The 17,927-nt window shown below is 40.5% G+C and overlaps 1 protein-coding gene across 1 annotated transcript in view; it reads right to left on the bottom strand.

Moving 5' to 3' along the window:
- Positions 1–764: 764 nt before the first annotated feature.
- Positions 765–17,927, bottom strand: part of LOC143279727 (lysosomal dipeptide transporter MFSD1-like) — a 19,418-nt gene continuing 2,255 nt past the window's right edge. Inside the window, exons 4-13 of the mRNA XM_076583849.1 lie at positions 15,680–15,735; positions 13,227–13,370; positions 11,009–11,167; positions 9,058–9,173; positions 7,960–8,060; positions 6,690–6,810; positions 6,106–6,243; positions 4,993–5,132; positions 3,903–4,020; positions 765–3,363 (exon numbers count right to left, since the gene is read on the bottom strand). Of these exons, the coding sequence (XP_076439964.1) occupies positions 3,217–3,363; positions 3,903–4,020; positions 4,993–5,132; positions 6,106–6,243; positions 6,690–6,810; positions 7,960–8,060; positions 9,058–9,173; positions 11,009–11,167; positions 13,227–13,370; positions 15,680–15,735 (1,240 nt within the window). The 3' untranslated portion in view covers positions 765–3,216. The remainder of the gene's footprint in view (positions 3,364–3,902; positions 4,021–4,992; positions 5,133–6,105; positions 6,244–6,689; positions 6,811–7,959; positions 8,061–9,057; positions 9,174–11,008; positions 11,168–13,226; positions 13,371–15,679; positions 15,736–17,927) is intronic.

Raw genomic sequence — 17,927 nt, 5'->3', positions numbered from 1 at the left:
TAACAAGCAAAAAGAAAAAAGTGTGCTGGGAAAGAATTTTAAAGGAAAGTTTCTTGTACAGATCATTTCTCCACTAGTATCTATAGCCCAAAACAAGGAAATGGCGGAAACAATCTTCCAATGTACTGCAAATGTAAAATGCCCTGGTACCGAAAGGGAATAAAATCATATTACCGCAGACCCATTGTCAATCTCTCTCTCTCTCTCTCTCTCTCACACACACAGACACATACCCAATCACACTCAAAAAGAAATAAAAGATCATAACAACCAATGTGTGTCCCAAACAAACTTTTTTGTGACAAAAGACAATCCGTAAACGGGTCGGCGGCATAGCGGGTCGGCGGCACGATACGCTCCCGTTAAGAGACTTCATGAAAATGAAGATTATGTTCATTGTCATTAATTAAATGTGGATTTCAAAGCAGTTTTCCAGACCATTAAAAAAAAAAAATTATGCCAGTAGGATATGAGCCTGAGTGAAGTTTGAACCTTTCTCAGAGGAACAACTGTTTCGCATGCTTCTTCAGTCAGTCATTGGTTTTTGAAAATTGATTAGAATGTTACAACTATTGCTTTGCTCCTTTCAATTGATCTCGAAAGGCAAGATAAGATTAAAAAGTGACCAGTCATGTCCAAGGTATGTTCAAATTTCATGATTAATGATTGAAGCTGAGTCATCAGTCCAGTAATTTGCAAGAAATTCTCACATACACACACACATGCACACACACACGTACACGAAAGCAGAACATGACTCGCTGTAATATTTTCCAGTTTATGTCTTCACATTTTGTTGCAGCCCTGCATGCCAGAGGGCATAAAAAAGGTAGAAAATACACATCTCCACAGTTCAATGCAAAGCCGACAATTCCGAGTTGTGCATTTCTTGAAGATACACTTCAACATCACCAGGGTTCTGCTGAGAATGAGACATGATTTCCATCCACTTCATGCCAGCATAAATGCTACAGACATGTCTTTCACTATGTTATTACTCTGTCAATGATCAGAACATTTAGCAAGGGCAATTAAGCTCTCCACTGAATAACTAATGCATACAAACTCTTATAAATAACCTCCATTATGACTGGAGGGGAAAAAATGACAAAATCTACAGCTGTGTACGATTTGGACAGAACAGATGAATTTCATTGTTCACACTACACAAACATTCAAAATATATAATGTTAAAATTACATAAATGTATTCAGACAGCAAAACAACATACTGGTAATAATCCAGGTAAGGGAAAAAGACTACATTCAGAGCTTGGTTAAAAGCACAAAAATGCAGGACATTTAATTTTTTTACCAAGTTCTTTGCGGGTTCCAACACTGGTGGCCCCTATTCTAAAACGCTAGCATGAGCCTCTAGGTATTTTTAGTGACTGGTGTGGAGACGTACACATGTTGCAGAAATGAATTATATAATTACCATAATGTATGAGGGCTCTCCCAAACATCAGTTTTATCAAGTTCCACAAAGTCATCAAATCCTAAAATAAAGTTGCCTCTTATCTACTGAGGTAATGACTATCAAATTTTATAGCGCGATATTTGCTCACATGTGTATTAACACATAAAAAGAAAGACAAAGAATGATGACATAAAAGCATACCTAACAAACTTGACTCATGAATGATTATTGCTTTTAATGTTAACAAAACACTACCATAATATGGGCAGTTTGGGATATATCTGAAAATGAAACCATCAACATGTGCACAAATTAAAACTAGGCCAAACTTAAAATGGCAAGGAAATGTTGCATGAAAATCCGATGGTGAAAATGAAATCAAACCGGAAAAATGCATAAAACATTTACAAAAGGCAAACGGGTTTTATGTGCAGGACTCTTTCAGTTTGACTGACATAAGGATACCTCCACCATATCAAAGTGATGACACTCATTTTGCTTTTCTTAAAAAAAAAAAAAAAAATCCACAAAGAACTATGATTTCAATTGAAAATCTAGTTGAAACAGCTGCCAATCAATGAAATTGGCAATTACTAGCTATATCAAATAAGCCAAAACAACACTGCACCTCTATTTGGTGCACTGGCAATATTTTATTTCCCTACAAAACAAAATCCACACACATGCATACAATTATCAAACAAAATCGCATTTGAAAAACGTCTTGCACAAGCTGCCAGGCATGAAAAACAAATCAGACTCTCAGACCATGCACTCGTGGAATGATTCCAGAAGGTTGGCAGCTACATTAGCAGCTACGTTGATCAGACTACATTATTATGTACATGATGAAAATAAGATAAAATATCAAATTTTACTTGGCTGTAACTCGAGTTCATGCAAGAGCAGTAACTCGTATAATTGATCAGCAGTTGCATATTATGCATTCCCCCTTTCATTAGCAGTCACCTACTTCAAACTTGGAATCTCTGACAGAGCAAACATTATTATACATCTGTATTTCTCTTCAGATAGACTGAGTCCGGTAATAGCAGTGATGGTCAAGTTCTAAACTGAAAACGACAAGTAATTCTAAGAAAGGCAAGTTCTAAACTGAAAATAAAAAAAGGAATTCTAAGAAAGGAAACATGCAACAATAACACTGGAAATCACTATATTGTACGGCCTACAAAGTACTTCCTCCAATTGCTAAAGAATTTCCAATTTCAACACACACACACAAAAAAGAAAAAGGGTGCAGCATATAAAACAAAAAGTTGAGCATTATGAGTTGATCACTGTCGCTGTGCAGCCATTTTGCTCTGTCATCCTAAGTCCATGTTGGGTCCTTTAGGCCTGACACATTGAAACTCTCCATGTTGCATCATATACTTACTTCGGGGGAGGGCAGAGCATGCATAGGAGTGAATATATGCTTAAGAATAGGTTGAATTTTTTTTTTTTTAAATACAAGACTGACAACATTTTAACAAAGAATGATTAAGAAATGCTTACATCTTAAAAAGAATTTGTAGCAAGGTGAAAAGTATTTTCATTTCACTTTGGTGCACTATGTATTCCAGTATATGCATTTATGTACTTAAGTACACATGATATTAAGTTCCTGTTGCTGTTGAGTATTTATATACTTGCACTGTCCTGTCCCCATTAATGACCCCCCCCCCCCCCTCCCCCTTTCTCTCCTTTTTTTAAACACTTATTGCAAAATCTTTTCCAAAATGACAGAAGGGTGGTTTCCCTGCTGGGGGAATGCTGGTGTACACTGTTCTGTGCCGTTTAGTTGACGCTGTACCTTCGTCCAGGCAGAAGTGGGTCTGTCTCGTGGTCCCCAGAATCCTCGTTGGAGGATGTCCCCTTGATCAGCCATTCCCGCTGTTCCTGCAACTGGCGCTTCTGTTTGCGGCTGATGTTTAGAATGCCATTCTGAAACACAGGCAAAGAGTGCACACACCCTAGGATTACCAACAATGATGAAATTAACTTTTCCAAGGAATGAATGTGTAACCATTACCTATAAATTCATCATATTTAGAAAAAGAAAAAGAAGTGTGAAATAAACACATGCACACAGTTCAACTCATTCAAGACCACTGGATCATAATTATGCTGCAGGAGACTGAACCAGGACAAGATGACAAACTGATCCACAAGGCAGATAAAATCTTTCAAATGCACTAATCCATACACCAACATACAGAGAGAATCTCACTTTAACTCCATACTCACAATTTTGTTCCCTTTCACCATACAGTCAATAGTTTCATTGTGTGAAACTTATTTTTTCCAAACACTTAAGAAACTGATGGCTATATTTATGTATAATGAAAAGCAAAAGTACATTTCGATTTGGTTCAGAGACCACTGCTCAACAGAACAGTCTGAACCGACAGTTAGCAAGTCTAACAGATAGTTGTAGCAGTGGCTGAAATGAAAGGAGAAGAGAAGGCAGAGAGTACACCTACCCTCTTCTTGTCCACGATGTTGAGAATGACCGTGACAGCCATACAGCACAGCATGTTAGCCAGCAGGAAGACCATCACATACTTCCATCGCTCCAGGCGGTGCCCGACTGATGCGTCCCTGCACACATGTACAGCATCATGTTAACGTTACTTCATGAGAAAGTAAGTAGACAGTCATTAATACATAAAGGATATGGTTACTTCATGAGAAAGTAAGCAGACAGTCATTAATATATAAAGGATGTTTTCACACACATATTTTAAACCATTTAACACATCCGTTTTACACATATATCTTCACTTTTGTGTTTTCACTTTATTTGAGATCATATTTTGCTAAATGGCATACACAATACTAGAAGGCACACATAATACACAATGGGGTCGATGTTTATTTAAACATGAAAGTATTCACCGTAGTTTGTAGACTATGACCAGAAACACTAAACTTTCAACATTTGCCACAGATTCCTCCATCAGCTCCCTCCCTGAATGAACTCCAGTCTTCACATGGAGATGGTGATTACCTTGAAACATTTGGTGCTTATGACTGCACACATCATGGGCATCATTTGTCACTGTCATTTGGTGGCATTTAACTCCACAACACCATTCTCCTTGGGATGACAGATACATCCTCAACATAGCCTCGTCTTATGTGACTTAAGGAGCTTTTTGTTTTGTGGTTTCGTCTTTTTTTCTTAGATTCCTCCTCCCAAAATGTGGCAGGGCTGTATAGGTGGGCATGACCTGTGCCCTGTTGGTTGGGCTATATGCACCAGAGTCAAGTGTCGGACACTGGTCTGTGCCTTCAAAATCTGGTATTTCTTACTATGCGTTGATATTTTATATGTGTGTAAAGGTTATATGTTTCATGTGCAGCTTAAAGACACTTTTCAATTCAATTCAAAATACTTTATTGTCTGCTTCAACCAAAACAGAAAATCTCCTTTCGGCTCACTCAAAATGCCCACCAGCAAATATCAAAGAGAAAAATGAATAACTGACCCATCCTTCCCTGACAGACGTTTCACGTTTCAGGGACAATGTAAGCTGTATCTTATATCTTCACCCAGGCTGCATGACTCACCCTGTCTCCTTGCCCAGGATCTGGCCCACGATGAGGTTGCAGATGCCGATGCCAATCATCTGCATGGAGGTGGTGAGGCCCATGGCTGTGCCCACTGTGGCCTGGCTCACCACCAGGGGGATGGTGGGCCACATGCTGGCCTGAACACACAGTCACACAACATCACTTCCAGGCAAATCAAAGCATGTTGCTTACAGCCCACAACATCACTTCCAGGCAAATCAAAGCATGTTGCTTACAGCCTACAACATCACTTCCAGGCAAATCAAAGCATGTTGCTTATAGCCCACAACATCACTTCCAGGCAAATCAAAGCGTGTTGCTTACAGCCTACAACATCACTTCCAGGCAAATCAAAGCATGTTGCTTATAGCCCACAACATCACTTCCAGGCAAACTCAACATGTCGCTTATAGCCCACAACATCACTTCCAGGCAAATCAAACGTGTCACGTATAGCTCACATCATTTCCAGGCAAATCAAAGCATGTTGCTTATAGCTCAGCTGACCGTGAAAGGGGCCATCTCAGGGCTGAATACCTTTTGTCTTAGCTTATTTTTGGCTTCTCTTTTTTTCAAGAACTTCCCAGACTCTAAAGAGGTCAGTGTTCTGTTCAAGCCGTAACTTGGTGCAATAGCACTGTGCACAAGAATACGTATCTGTGGAGAAGGTGAGTGGGTGGTGGAAACACAAGTACATGTGCACGTGTGCATGTGTACTGTTTTTGTTTTTGTTTTTTTGCATAGGGAGGGGAGAAATGGGAGGGGTGCAGAATTCAGATAAAGTTTAAAGCACTGACTTATTTCAGGAAATGACAGAGTGTCAAGAAAGAGAAAACATCAATTGTCTTCCAAAAAAATCTCAACATATCCACTGTATGTCACCGTTTTCCAATTAAAGAAAAAAAGTATTCCCAAGTGCAAAAATGTACCATGTGGTGAGCTAAAAGCCCAAGAAAAAAGTCAGTGTATTTGTTTTCGTCTTTATCAAACATCCTTGCATATTCAAACAAACAAAAAAATTACTTTAGTTTCCATATTGGTGAAGAGACCATAAATGACTTTCACCCCAAAACACCCAAAGGTGACAGCTCTGTGCACTGTCTCACTCACAGCAGCAAAGGAGTAGGTGATGCCCAGCCAGATGGTGGGGATGAGAGGGTAGATGGTGGTGAAGGCCAGGATGCCAAACACTGGCACTGTCAGCAGTGCACACATGAAGGCCAGCACTCCACGCTTCCCCAGGATGTCCTGTGCCAGATGAAAAAACTCAAGTTAGAGCCACAGTTATTCCATTTGTATGAGAACCACGGTCATGCCATTTAATCTTCTTTTTTTTTTTTGATTCTTTAAGGGAAAAAAAGTTAATATTCTTGTGCATTATAAAAGTATACAACCGACTCAGCAACTGCATATAAAGACAATGAAAATGATGCAGTGATGAAATAGAAGTAGTTTCATTGCATCACATTAAACATTTTGCCTTTCTATTTATAAACAATTACCTGATAAAAAAAACAACAACACAAAAACACCAACAACCCCAAAACAAACACATGAATTTGTTTTACGCAACTCACCAACCCTAAGTAAAATTTCCATGACTGAGTAAAGATTAAAGATTCTCGCTCTTTAAAACAAATTCATTAACACGTGGAGATGTGGCATGGGAAGGGGGCTGGAAGCACTTCACTTACAATCATGCCTCCAAGGAAAGGGGAGATGAGCATGGAGACATCGTAGACGGCACCAGCAATGTAAGCTGAGGTCTTCTGATTCAGACCATACTTTTCACCGTACTTGTCCTTGATGAACTCACTAAAGCACACAAAAGACAAATAAGTGAACAGACGACATAACGTGAGTGGCACAGCACATCAAACCACTGATTCTCTGTGCAGTCTTTTTTCCCTTTCCATCATCAAAAAACTCTTCTTGCAAACCATCAGACATTCAATACTAATACAAAAACTTCAGATAATGAAAAGGAAAGAAAGAAAAAAAATCAAATGTTCACAATATATAGCAAAACATGAACTATGCTTGCTGAATGAACACACTGGCTCACAACTACAAAAGGGTGACAAACAGAGCAAGGCCTCGACTGAAGTGCATGCGTATGTGCTTGTGTGTATTGTGTGTGTGTGTTTGTGTGTGTGTGTGGACGGGGGGGATGTGGGTGTGGGGGGGGGGGGGGGGGGGGGGAAGTAATCTAATAATGTTTTGAATCTTGTGTTCAATTTTTCCTCTTTGGTATTTACTTTTTTTGTATTTGTAAATTATATGCCAAGGGCATACTTTTAAGATTAGGCATATATCCTCATAATAACCATAATAATAATAAAATGCAGTAGAAATCACAAGTGGTCACTCTCATGCATAAGACACACCTCCAGTGAAATATATGTAGCTATTTCAAAGTGGCTATGTAGTTGCTGCATGTACACACACAGACAATCACTCACACATGCCAGACTGCCCGTCCGTATCTCTGCCCTTTCTACTCTTTCCACCTCCCCCCTCTCTCCACTTTTACCTTTCCCGACTGCCTGTCTTGTCTGTCATCTCTCTCAGTCTATGTCTTTTTTTTTCTCTCTCTCTCTCTCTTTCTCACACTCTTGTTCACACTCTAGCTCTGTCTCATGATGAATAATTATGTTAATGATATAAGGATGTTGCTTTCTTGTGTTCTAATTGTGTCACCATCATGTGTATGTGTTTTATTTGTCATTTGTGCATGTATTTTTTCTTAATAGAATTTCTAGCGCTTTGCATGTAATGGTTGGCATTTGTTTAATGCCCTCCCCCTCCCCTTTAAAAAAAAAAAAAATTTAAGTCCTTTCTTTCTGAGGGCAGGATGTTAAAAAGTTGTATAAGTTTACTCTTTTATCCTCAATCAAGATAATTTTTACTTGACAAGCATGCTTCACACATGCTTATTAGCAAAACCAGACAGTGTCAGCTCACCTGGCATCAGCCATGAAGGGGAACACCCCATTGTAGAAGAACATAATGGCCAGAGCCACCAGCCAGAACTGCGCGGACAGGTTCTTGATGTCTGTCAGTTTCTGGTAAAAAGACAACAACAAAAATATATAGTTTGAAATAAGTACTTTCCTGGTTAAAACATAACAAAGAAACAAAAACAAAACATCAACAAAAAAACACACCAAAAAACAACAAAAAAACAACAACAACCAAACAATAAGAGCCAATGAAAAAACAACAACAATTAAACAAACTTAAAGCTGTCTCTTGCAATACCAATTCTATCATTCAGAACACAGGATAATCCTTGCTCTCTACCCTGCCAAAATCTGAGGGTTGCTTAGCAATGCACATAACAGAAATGAACTGCTGAGTTGAATGAGTATTCTCCTGATACAAACACATATATGCACACAAAATGGCACAATATACATACACAAGCAAATTGTCAGCAAGTAAGGTCATACTAATGAATGCTGTCTGTGACGGGTGCAATAGCCGAGTGGTTAAAGCGTTGGACTTTCAATCTGAGGGTCCCGGGTTCAAATCTCGGTAACTGTGCCTGGTGGGTGAAGGGTGGAGATTTTTCCAATCTCCCAGGTCAACATATGTGCAGACCTGCCAGTGCCTGAACCACCTTCATGTGTATACGCAAGCAGAAGATCAAATACGCACGTTTAAGACCCTGTAATCCATGTCAGCATTCAGTGGGTTATGGAAACAAGAACATACCCAACATGCACCCCCCCCCTGAAAATGGAATATCGCTGCCTATGTGGCAGGTTAAAGACGGTCATGCATGTAAAACCCCACTCGTGTGCATACCAGTGAACATGGAAGCTGCAGCCCACGAACGAACGATGAAGGAAAAAGAATGCTGTCCTCAAAAGCCGGCAAAATGCGAGGTTGCTAAAATCTTGATAATGCAACAAGAACTTTGCGAAACTTAGCTGACTTTATTCCACTGATCATGAACCTTAGGCCCATCCTTTAAAACTTGCCAATGACATCCGTAAAATTTAGCATTATATTCAAAATCAGTCTTTCTAACACACACACACACAAACACACACACACCAGTTTTTTGGACTCCTCTCTCTGGTTGTCCTCGTCTCCCAGCTGTTTGACCCCCCAGCGATCCAGGGCGCTGACAATGATGGCCGACACAAAGCCCAGGAAACACAGAAACGCTCCTGCACATGACAGAGAAATTCCCTTTTTTAATTTCTTTTATTTATTTTTTTTAAAGCACACACTTTCCTAGCAAATATACTGTTTCTAACAATGCCTTGCACATGTGAGAGATTAAGGAAAGGTTAAATGATAGAATATAATAAAAACAAACAAGTAGAACCAGGAGAAGAGGAACAGATAGATAGAGAAACAAAGAGAGAGAGAGAGAGAGAGTGTCCTGAAAGAGTTGAGAGAAAGAGCGAGCACAAATTTGTACACAGATGCATATATATATTATTTACTTGAAGTTTGTAGACATTTATCACAACCAACAAAATAAAAGAAAGACAAAGAAAAACACAGGGACACACACACACATACAAAGACGTGGAAGACAAAAAAAAACTACAGAATCCAAGACAAAAAATAAAGGTGATGCAAGCAAACAGAAAGAAAACAAAACACAAACCATATACCAAACACAACATTAAGATCTTTTACACACCTGCCTACCCAAAAACCTATACTTGAGTACCAGTTAACAAAAATGTGTGAACTTTCTGGCAAACTGACAAAGTAAAGGAAGCTCTATATTAGCATAATCTGGACCCTCACTTGCTGTGATTTCAGTTACTGTGGTGTGTGTCCTTTCCCACTGCTCACTGTCACAACCCATCATGATACAGGGACAACAGGTTTATACACAACAACACACATCCAAGTTATGCAAAACCACTACATTCACAGTCAGTTCCACAGAAGAAAACATTCACTATCAGCTCACACATATCTCAGTCTATTCCTGTTGGGGTTTTTTTGTTTTGTTTTTGTTTTTTTTGGGGGTGGGGGGGGACTGTATTATTTTTAGAGAAGGGGGTTGGCGGGAGGGAGGGGGGGGGGCACATTTTTATCTAATATAGCATATCTTCTTTTCCTTGCTTAACTCCGTAAAGTGTCATTGTAGCACTGCACAGAACTTTTCTCAGCTTCCTCAGGGTTTGTTGTTGCTTGCTGTGGTGGTGGTCACTGCAAATGGTTTTCCCATACATTCTACAATGCTGAGTCCATCAGGTTTTTCTTCTGTCTTCCCCTCTATCTCCCTCCCACAACAGTTCCTTGAATAATTGTGTGTTTTCTTTGTACTGTACAGTATTAGCTTCTTTGTCACAATAAATTTCTCTGAGTGAAATTCGTCCTGCTCTCTTCCCAGGGAAAGTGTGTTGTCACAGAGCTACACCACCCATTATTTTCCTGTCTGCAGGTATATTTGTTTTCCTATCTGAAGGATTTTTCTTCAACTTTTTGCCAGGGACAACCCTGTGGGTGTGCATGTCTGGCCATATAATCATATTTCACTGAAAAATTTCCATGAAAATATGAAAACATTGTACTGGTAGGCAGGTCTGAATTTGACACATACCCAAACACACCCACAACCAATGTTTAAGTCTCACATCCCTGAACTGAAATCATCTTCAGTGTTGTCGATCTTCAGCAGTTCACTGCTGATGCATGACTTTTTCAACTCCTTGTTAAATAGTCCAGTTGGTATGCTGTTATAGTTGTTAGTTTTTCATTAGAAATATGTTATATTGTTATGTTTTTTTGTTGTTTTTTTAAACAAAACTTAAATCAATCATTTTCTATATGTAACACACACACACACACACACACACACACACACACACTTTCACTTACTCACATGCGTACACAGTAATTCCCCCCGCCCCCTCAACCCAGTCGACTTTTTTCCTGCCCTCATCTAATATCACTTACAGTGAAAAGACGTTAAACTAAAGAACGAATGAACGAACCCACAATCAAGACGCCCACACACACTCTCATACACACGTACCGCCCCAGAGGGTGATCTTGAGACCATACTCCTCCTGGAAGGTCTCCGTGAGGAAGAAGTTGAGGACGCTGCCCAGACGGGAGAAGCAGAGGGTGATGCCAAAGGCCATGGCCAGCTCCTTGTCCTTGAACCAGTACGCCGTGATGCGGTTCTGCACGACTGCAACACACAGGCTACAGGTGCAGGTGCTTCAATGGAATAATACAGACTCCCCTACCCCTGGATTTCACATTAGTTTCAAGGACATAGACAAGAAAAATCAGGTTCACATAGAAAAAAAAATTGGGGGCACTAACAATGTGTGTGTGTGAGTGCATGGTACCAGCAAGAAAGGACAGAAAGAGAGGGATGGAGCTACACTCAACAAACTTAGAAATTATTCAACATCCCCACCCCCCTCCCCCTGCTCTATTCCTTCAGCTCATAAAACTCGTCCTCGAACCAGTACACTGTGATGCGGTTATGCACAACTGCACACCACACGCCACAGATGCGGATTTTATTTTGGTTGGTATGATGTTTATATTCACTAATAAACTTTCATCATATTTAGTTTCTGATTCTCTTGATCATCTACTAATTTCTTTTCTTTCTGTCTATCCAGCTAAAATTTATGTTATCTGTCAATCACTTCTGAAAACAGGTTTAAAAAAGTAACTGTGCACCTGTGCTACGAAAATAGTACACCACACCTGACCACAAACTTGAGTTATGTCTGGAATTAAGAAGCAAAAGTGACCATTTTAGTTTAGGGAATGATTATTGGAAAACATGTGAAAGCACATACACCCAAGCAAACACACAAATTACTCACAGATTTACATTGTATACAAGACTCAGGCTCATACACAGACATCCCACCGAAGAATACCAGTAATATGAATTGATAAACCGAGATCAAACCTTTCACTCTCCCTACCCCTCTCTGAGTATTTGTATTTTTTCAGAGCATGGTTCTTTTCCCACTGTAGGCATTCTTTCTACTGCCCCTTTCTCTGGAAGACAAAGAAAGAAGAAAAAAGGCATCAGTAAGACACTGAAACACTGAAGAATGTTATCAAAAGTTCCAAGTTCCTGGTGTCCATAGATCATAGAGTTGAGTTTAACTCTTTCCATACGAATGGCGAAAGAGACGACGTTAACAGCGTTTCACCCCAATTACCATCATCAAAATATTGCAAGCGGAAGGCTCTTATACTGAAGACGTGAATGTTTACAAAGAATACCACAATTCTGATGACGGAAGCTGAAGGTTGGGTCATTCAGACACCCACTGAACATCCGAGGGGTCTGTGTAAAGGAGAAGAGAGGACTGGCCGTACTGAGTGAGTTAAAGACCTGTTGGTTGATGCCCTCAAAGTCAAGTTCTTCACAGCTTAGGTCAAGGTTTGGAGAAGGCTGCACAGTTTGAGAAGGGTGAGTCCTGGACATATGTCCTGGAGGGAGGTCCGGGTGGTGTTCCAAGGTGGAGCTCTGAAGTTCCTGGTCTATATACCGCACCTTTCTAGGTTAAAGGTTAAAGTCCCATACGGCCATAGTATTTTATGGCCACCAGGGCAGTAAATTCATATCCACTGTGCCTAAGGCTCAGCAAATGAAGGCTGGACCTCAGCCTCTCGTTCCACTGTTTTAACCTTCCCCAACCTACCCCTCCTTCCACTGTTTTAACCTTCCCCAACCTACCCCTCCTTCCACTGTTTTAACCTTCCCCAACCTACCCCTCCTTCCACTGTTAACCTTCCCCAACCTACCCCACCTTCCACTGTTAACCTTCCCCAACCTACCCCTCCTTCCACTGTTTTAACCTTCCCCAACCTACCCCTCCTTTCACTGTTTTAACCTTCCCCAACCTACCCCTCCTTTCACTGTTTTAACCTTCCCCAACCTACCCCTACCTTCCACTGTTAACCTTCCCCTACCCAACCTACCCCTCCTTCCACTGTTTTAACCTTCCCCAACCTGCCTCTCCTTCCACCACTTTAACCTTCCCAAACAAGTCAGGTTCTCATTCATACATGGAAGAACTGAGTAAAACCAGACTTAAGTACTTTCCCCAGGGACACATTAGCTGGCCGAAACGAAGCCTCAAACCCTGATCACTGAAGAACACAGGATCAGAGTCCAAAGCTTGACCCGATTCTGCCACTGCAGCACCCACCCAGCCTTACATGAGCACTTTCTGAACGCTACACAGTCTGAGGCCAGAGCCATGCCTTACTTGTCAGAGAGCCGTTCCCTGAGCCGAAGATGAGGCGACCCAACAGCATGAGGGGGAACATGGCCGCCGTGCCCTTCAGGAAGAGGGAGGCAGCAAAGGTGGAGGACCCCAGCACACACAGGAAGGAGAACAGGAACACACCCACTGTGGACACAAACATAGACCATATCATGTGTGCTATATATATATCAGTACACAGGAAAGACGGACCATATCATGTGTGATCAGTACACTGAGCAAGGAGAACAGGAACACACCCACTGTGGACACAAACATAGACCATATCATGTGTGCTATATATATATATCAGTACACAGGAAAGACGGACCATATCATGTGTGATCAGTACACTGAGCAAGGAGAACAGGAACACACCCACTGTGGACACAAACATAGACCATATCATGTGTGCTATATATATATCAGTACACAGGAAAGACGGACCATATCATGTGTGATCAGTACACTGAGCAAGGAGAACAGGAACACACCCACTGTGGACACAAACATAGACCATATCATGTGTGCTATATATATATCAGTACACAGGAAAGACGGACCATATCATGTGTGATCAGTACACTGAGCAAGGAGAACAGGAACACACCCACTGTGGACACAAACATAGACCATATCATGTGTGCTCTATATATATCAGTACACAGGAAAGACGGACCATATCATGTGTGATCAGTACACTGAGCAAGGAGAACAGGAACACACCCACTGTGGACACAAACATAGACCATATCATGTGTGCTCTATATATATCAGTACACAGGAAAGACGGACCATATCATGTGTGATCAGTACACTGAGCAAGGAGAACAGGAACACACCCACTGTGGACACACAGACAGAACATATCATGTGTAATATATCAGTATGCAGAAGACAAGAGAACAGGAAAAGCAAGACAGACTGTATTATGTATGCTATATCAGTACACAAAGGATGTATGATAAATTAGTGCACAGAGATAGAATGGATGTGTGATAAATCGGTACACAGAGGAAGAACACATGTGTAATAAATCAGTACACAGAGGAAGAACAGATATGCGATAAATCAGTATAAATCAGTGATGGCCTAGAGGTAACGCGTCTGCCTAGGAAGCGAGAGAATCTGAGCGTGCTGGTTCGAATCACGGCTCAGCCGCCGATATTTTCTCCCCCTCCACTAGACCTTGAGTGGTGGTCTGGACGCTAGTCATTTGGATGAGACGATAAACCGAGGTCCCGTGTGCAACATGCACTTAGCGCACGTAAAAGAACCCACGGCAACAAAAGGGTTGTTCCTGGCAAAATTCTGTAGATAAATCCACTTCGATAGGAAAAACAAATAAAAACTGCACGCAGGAAAAAATACAAAAAAATGGGTGGCGCTGTAGTGTAGCGACGCGCTCTCCCTGGGGAGAGCAGCCCGAATTTCACACAGAAAAATCTGTTGTGATAAAAAGAAATACAAATACAAATACAAAATACATGAGAACATATATGTGATGAATCAGTACACAGAGAAAGGAAAACAGATGTGTGAATAATAAGTGCACACAAGAAGAACAGATGTGTGAAGAAATCAGCACACATTGGAAGAACAGATGTGTGATAAATCAGCACACAGAGGAAGAACAGATGTGTGAAGAAATCAGCACACATAGGAAGAACAGATGTGTGATAAATCAGCACACAGAGGAAGAACAGATGTGTGAAGAAATCAGCACACATAGGAAGAACAGATGTGTGAATAAATCAGCACACAGAGGAAGAACAGATGTGTGAAGAAATCAGCACACATAGGAAGAACCGATGTATGATAAATCAGTACACAGAGGAAGAACAAGAACACACCCACTGGGGCATTAAATCAAATTGAAAATCAGATTTATATGTGACAGATCAGGATTCAGCAGTGAAACAAAGCTAAAAAAAAAGAATGCACCCCTCTATATGTTGCTCCAGGAAAAACAGATACACAACCAAAGAAACACTGGTAAAATGAGTAATGCAGACTATAATGTATTAAGGTTAAATTGTTTTCTTTCTTTAGTTTGGGAATCTGTCTAGCACGTAGCTGCTTTTTTCTTTCTTCATAATGATTTATGCAGAATATATTGCAAGCTGAAACTGTTTTTCTTTGTTTAGTTTGGGAATGTACGTCATTGTATCTGGTTCTTTTTTCAGTTTGTGTTTTACATTTTCTAAAAAGTGTTTGCTACTTTGCTTCATTGTTCTAATTTGGTTTTTTGTGCCCAGTCCTAATCCTCATCTTATTTTCAGAAACTGAAGAAAAAGGCACAAAAAAGCACAACTTCTCTGGTTACCTATCTATCCAAAATCATATTACAATGTGAGAATACACTGAGTTTTATACAATAACGAAAGGAAGAAATGTTCTGCTCATCCTAAACTGGTGGATAAGTGTAAAAGTGCAGTATATAAAGATCAACATACCTCTGTTGCCCAGTTTGTCAATCAGGAACCCAGCAGCAATGACAACAGCAGCATTTCTGTGGAAGGACAAAGAAACAGAAATAAATGGCAACAGAAACATCCAACCAGAAAATGTGTGGAGGAAAAACAAAATAAATGGTGGACATTAAATAAATAATTCATCAATAGAAAATATACAAGGCCCAGTAAAACGCATCCGGTTTAAACAATGCTAATGTTCGTAAACTTGATATTCATTTTCTAACGATACGAATTATGACATACTGCCGAATTACCAGTCCTGGGAAAAGTTTGAACTAAGATAACTGCAAAGCATGACCATCTGTGACAAGACTTCATCCATGCAAAACGGCTGTTTCCATGAAAAGCTCTCTTATGTGATCAGATTCCTTGTGGAATCATGTGGAAGAAAATAATATTATACTGGTCAGTGTTCACAAACTTCTTTAACTCACATGCAAAAACATAATTATTGCGTAATCTAAACATGATTATTGCATATTGGAAATTTTCTATCTAAAATTACGTTTAAATAGCATACTTACCGTGACCCAACTAGTGCAGACTCCGGCAGGGTCTGACATTCCTGTCCTGTGCAAACTACTATCCACCTATGCGGGGAAAACGAAAGTACTACGGCCGATAACCTCCCGGAAGTAGGTAACCTCCCCTTTGTCCCCCTGGCTAGCGCCCTCTTTTTCCGGCAGCCATCATGACTCCTGTTCCTGTGTTCTTCATACGGCTAAGTTTTTTTTCTTGTATTTTCTGTCTGTCTATCGATTCTCTGGCGTTCTTGTTTTTTGTCAAATTATGTCTCCAACCAGGTCACATAATTATGTAGCTCGCTTGGGCGATCACGCTAACATATTCATCACTTACTCATGTGGATCCACACACGCGCACACACACACACACGTACATATATACACAAACATACACATTCACATACACACAGGGTTCCTACAAACGTTTCATCAGAACCCACCCCCCACCCCCTCTCCAAAAATAAACAACAACCAATATTATACTGATAGTTTTTTTGATAAACATAAATGGCAAACAACCATGCTCTCCCACCTCCTTTCTCCCCCCAACATGTACCACAAAAGTTTACCAGTCGACATACAGCTTCCTTGTCCTGCATTTGTATTTGTATTTCTTTTTATCACAACAGATTTCTCTGTGTGAAATTCGGGCTGCTCTCCCCTGGGAGAGCGCGTCGCCATACTACAGCGCCACTCTTTTTTTTTTTTTTTTTTTCCTGTGTGCAGTTTTATTTGTTTTTCCCATTGAAGTGGATTTTTCTACAGAACTTTGCCAGGAACAACCCTTTTGTTGCCGTGAGTTCTTTTACGTACGCTAAGTGCATGCTGCACACAGGACCTCGGTTTATCGTCTCATCCGAATGACTAGCATCCAGACCACCACTCAAGGTCTAGTGGAGGGGGAGAAAATTTCGGGGGCTGTGCCATGATTCGAACCAGCACGCTCAGATTCTCTCGCTTCCTAGGTGGATGCGTTGCCTCTAGGCCTCTAGGCCACTTCTCCACCTCTGGCCAACCCCAACCCAACTTCCACTGTTCTGGTCCCCTTTTCCACTCACATCACTTGCTGAGTTGTGTTCAAACGATGGTTGAAAACTCATGCCAATGAACTATGATCCTACATTCTAACTGACTTGGCGTTAACTACTTTGTTCTTATCTTTTGCATGCATCACAATCAATGTTTTTCCTATCGATGAAAATTGAAATGCAGAGTCTTATTTCAGATTAAGCAGAAAACAATCCATTAATTTTCTTGTCTTTTCTTAGCCATCTGCTGAACTCAGGCTTTGAAACCACACTTCCCTGAACACACACCATTCAGGCTTTTTTGTTTTTGCTTTGTGTGTGTGTGTGTGTGTGTGTGTGTGTGTGTGTGTGTTGCTTGCAATCGAATAGGCACTAACATTGTATTGAATACCTTCAAAGCCAGAAGTCAGGAATCTAGATGAAAGGGACAGTATTTTGTGTGCTGGCTCATGCCCCCTGCATGAATTATCATCTGCTGTATGGAAGTGACTGCTGTTTTGGTTGGAAAAGATTGATTTAGTTATAGCTTAAAAAAAAAAAAAAAAAAAATTACTTTATAATATAGATTCAGGTGGAACATTTCACTGGTAAACTTTGACAGAAACAGTGTTTGTTTATAGCTGCTGGGTGTTTTTCTTTTCCCTGTAAAGAGAACCATACATTTCACTGGTAAGC

The sequence above is a fragment of the Babylonia areolata genome, chromosome 3, assembly GCF_041734735.1.
Source record: "Babylonia areolata isolate BAREFJ2019XMU chromosome 3, ASM4173473v1, whole genome shotgun sequence".
Classification (NCBI taxonomy): domain Eukaryota; kingdom Metazoa; phylum Mollusca; class Gastropoda; order Neogastropoda; family Buccinidae; genus Babylonia; species Babylonia areolata.
This window is presented reverse-complemented; position numbering and strand designations above follow the sequence as displayed.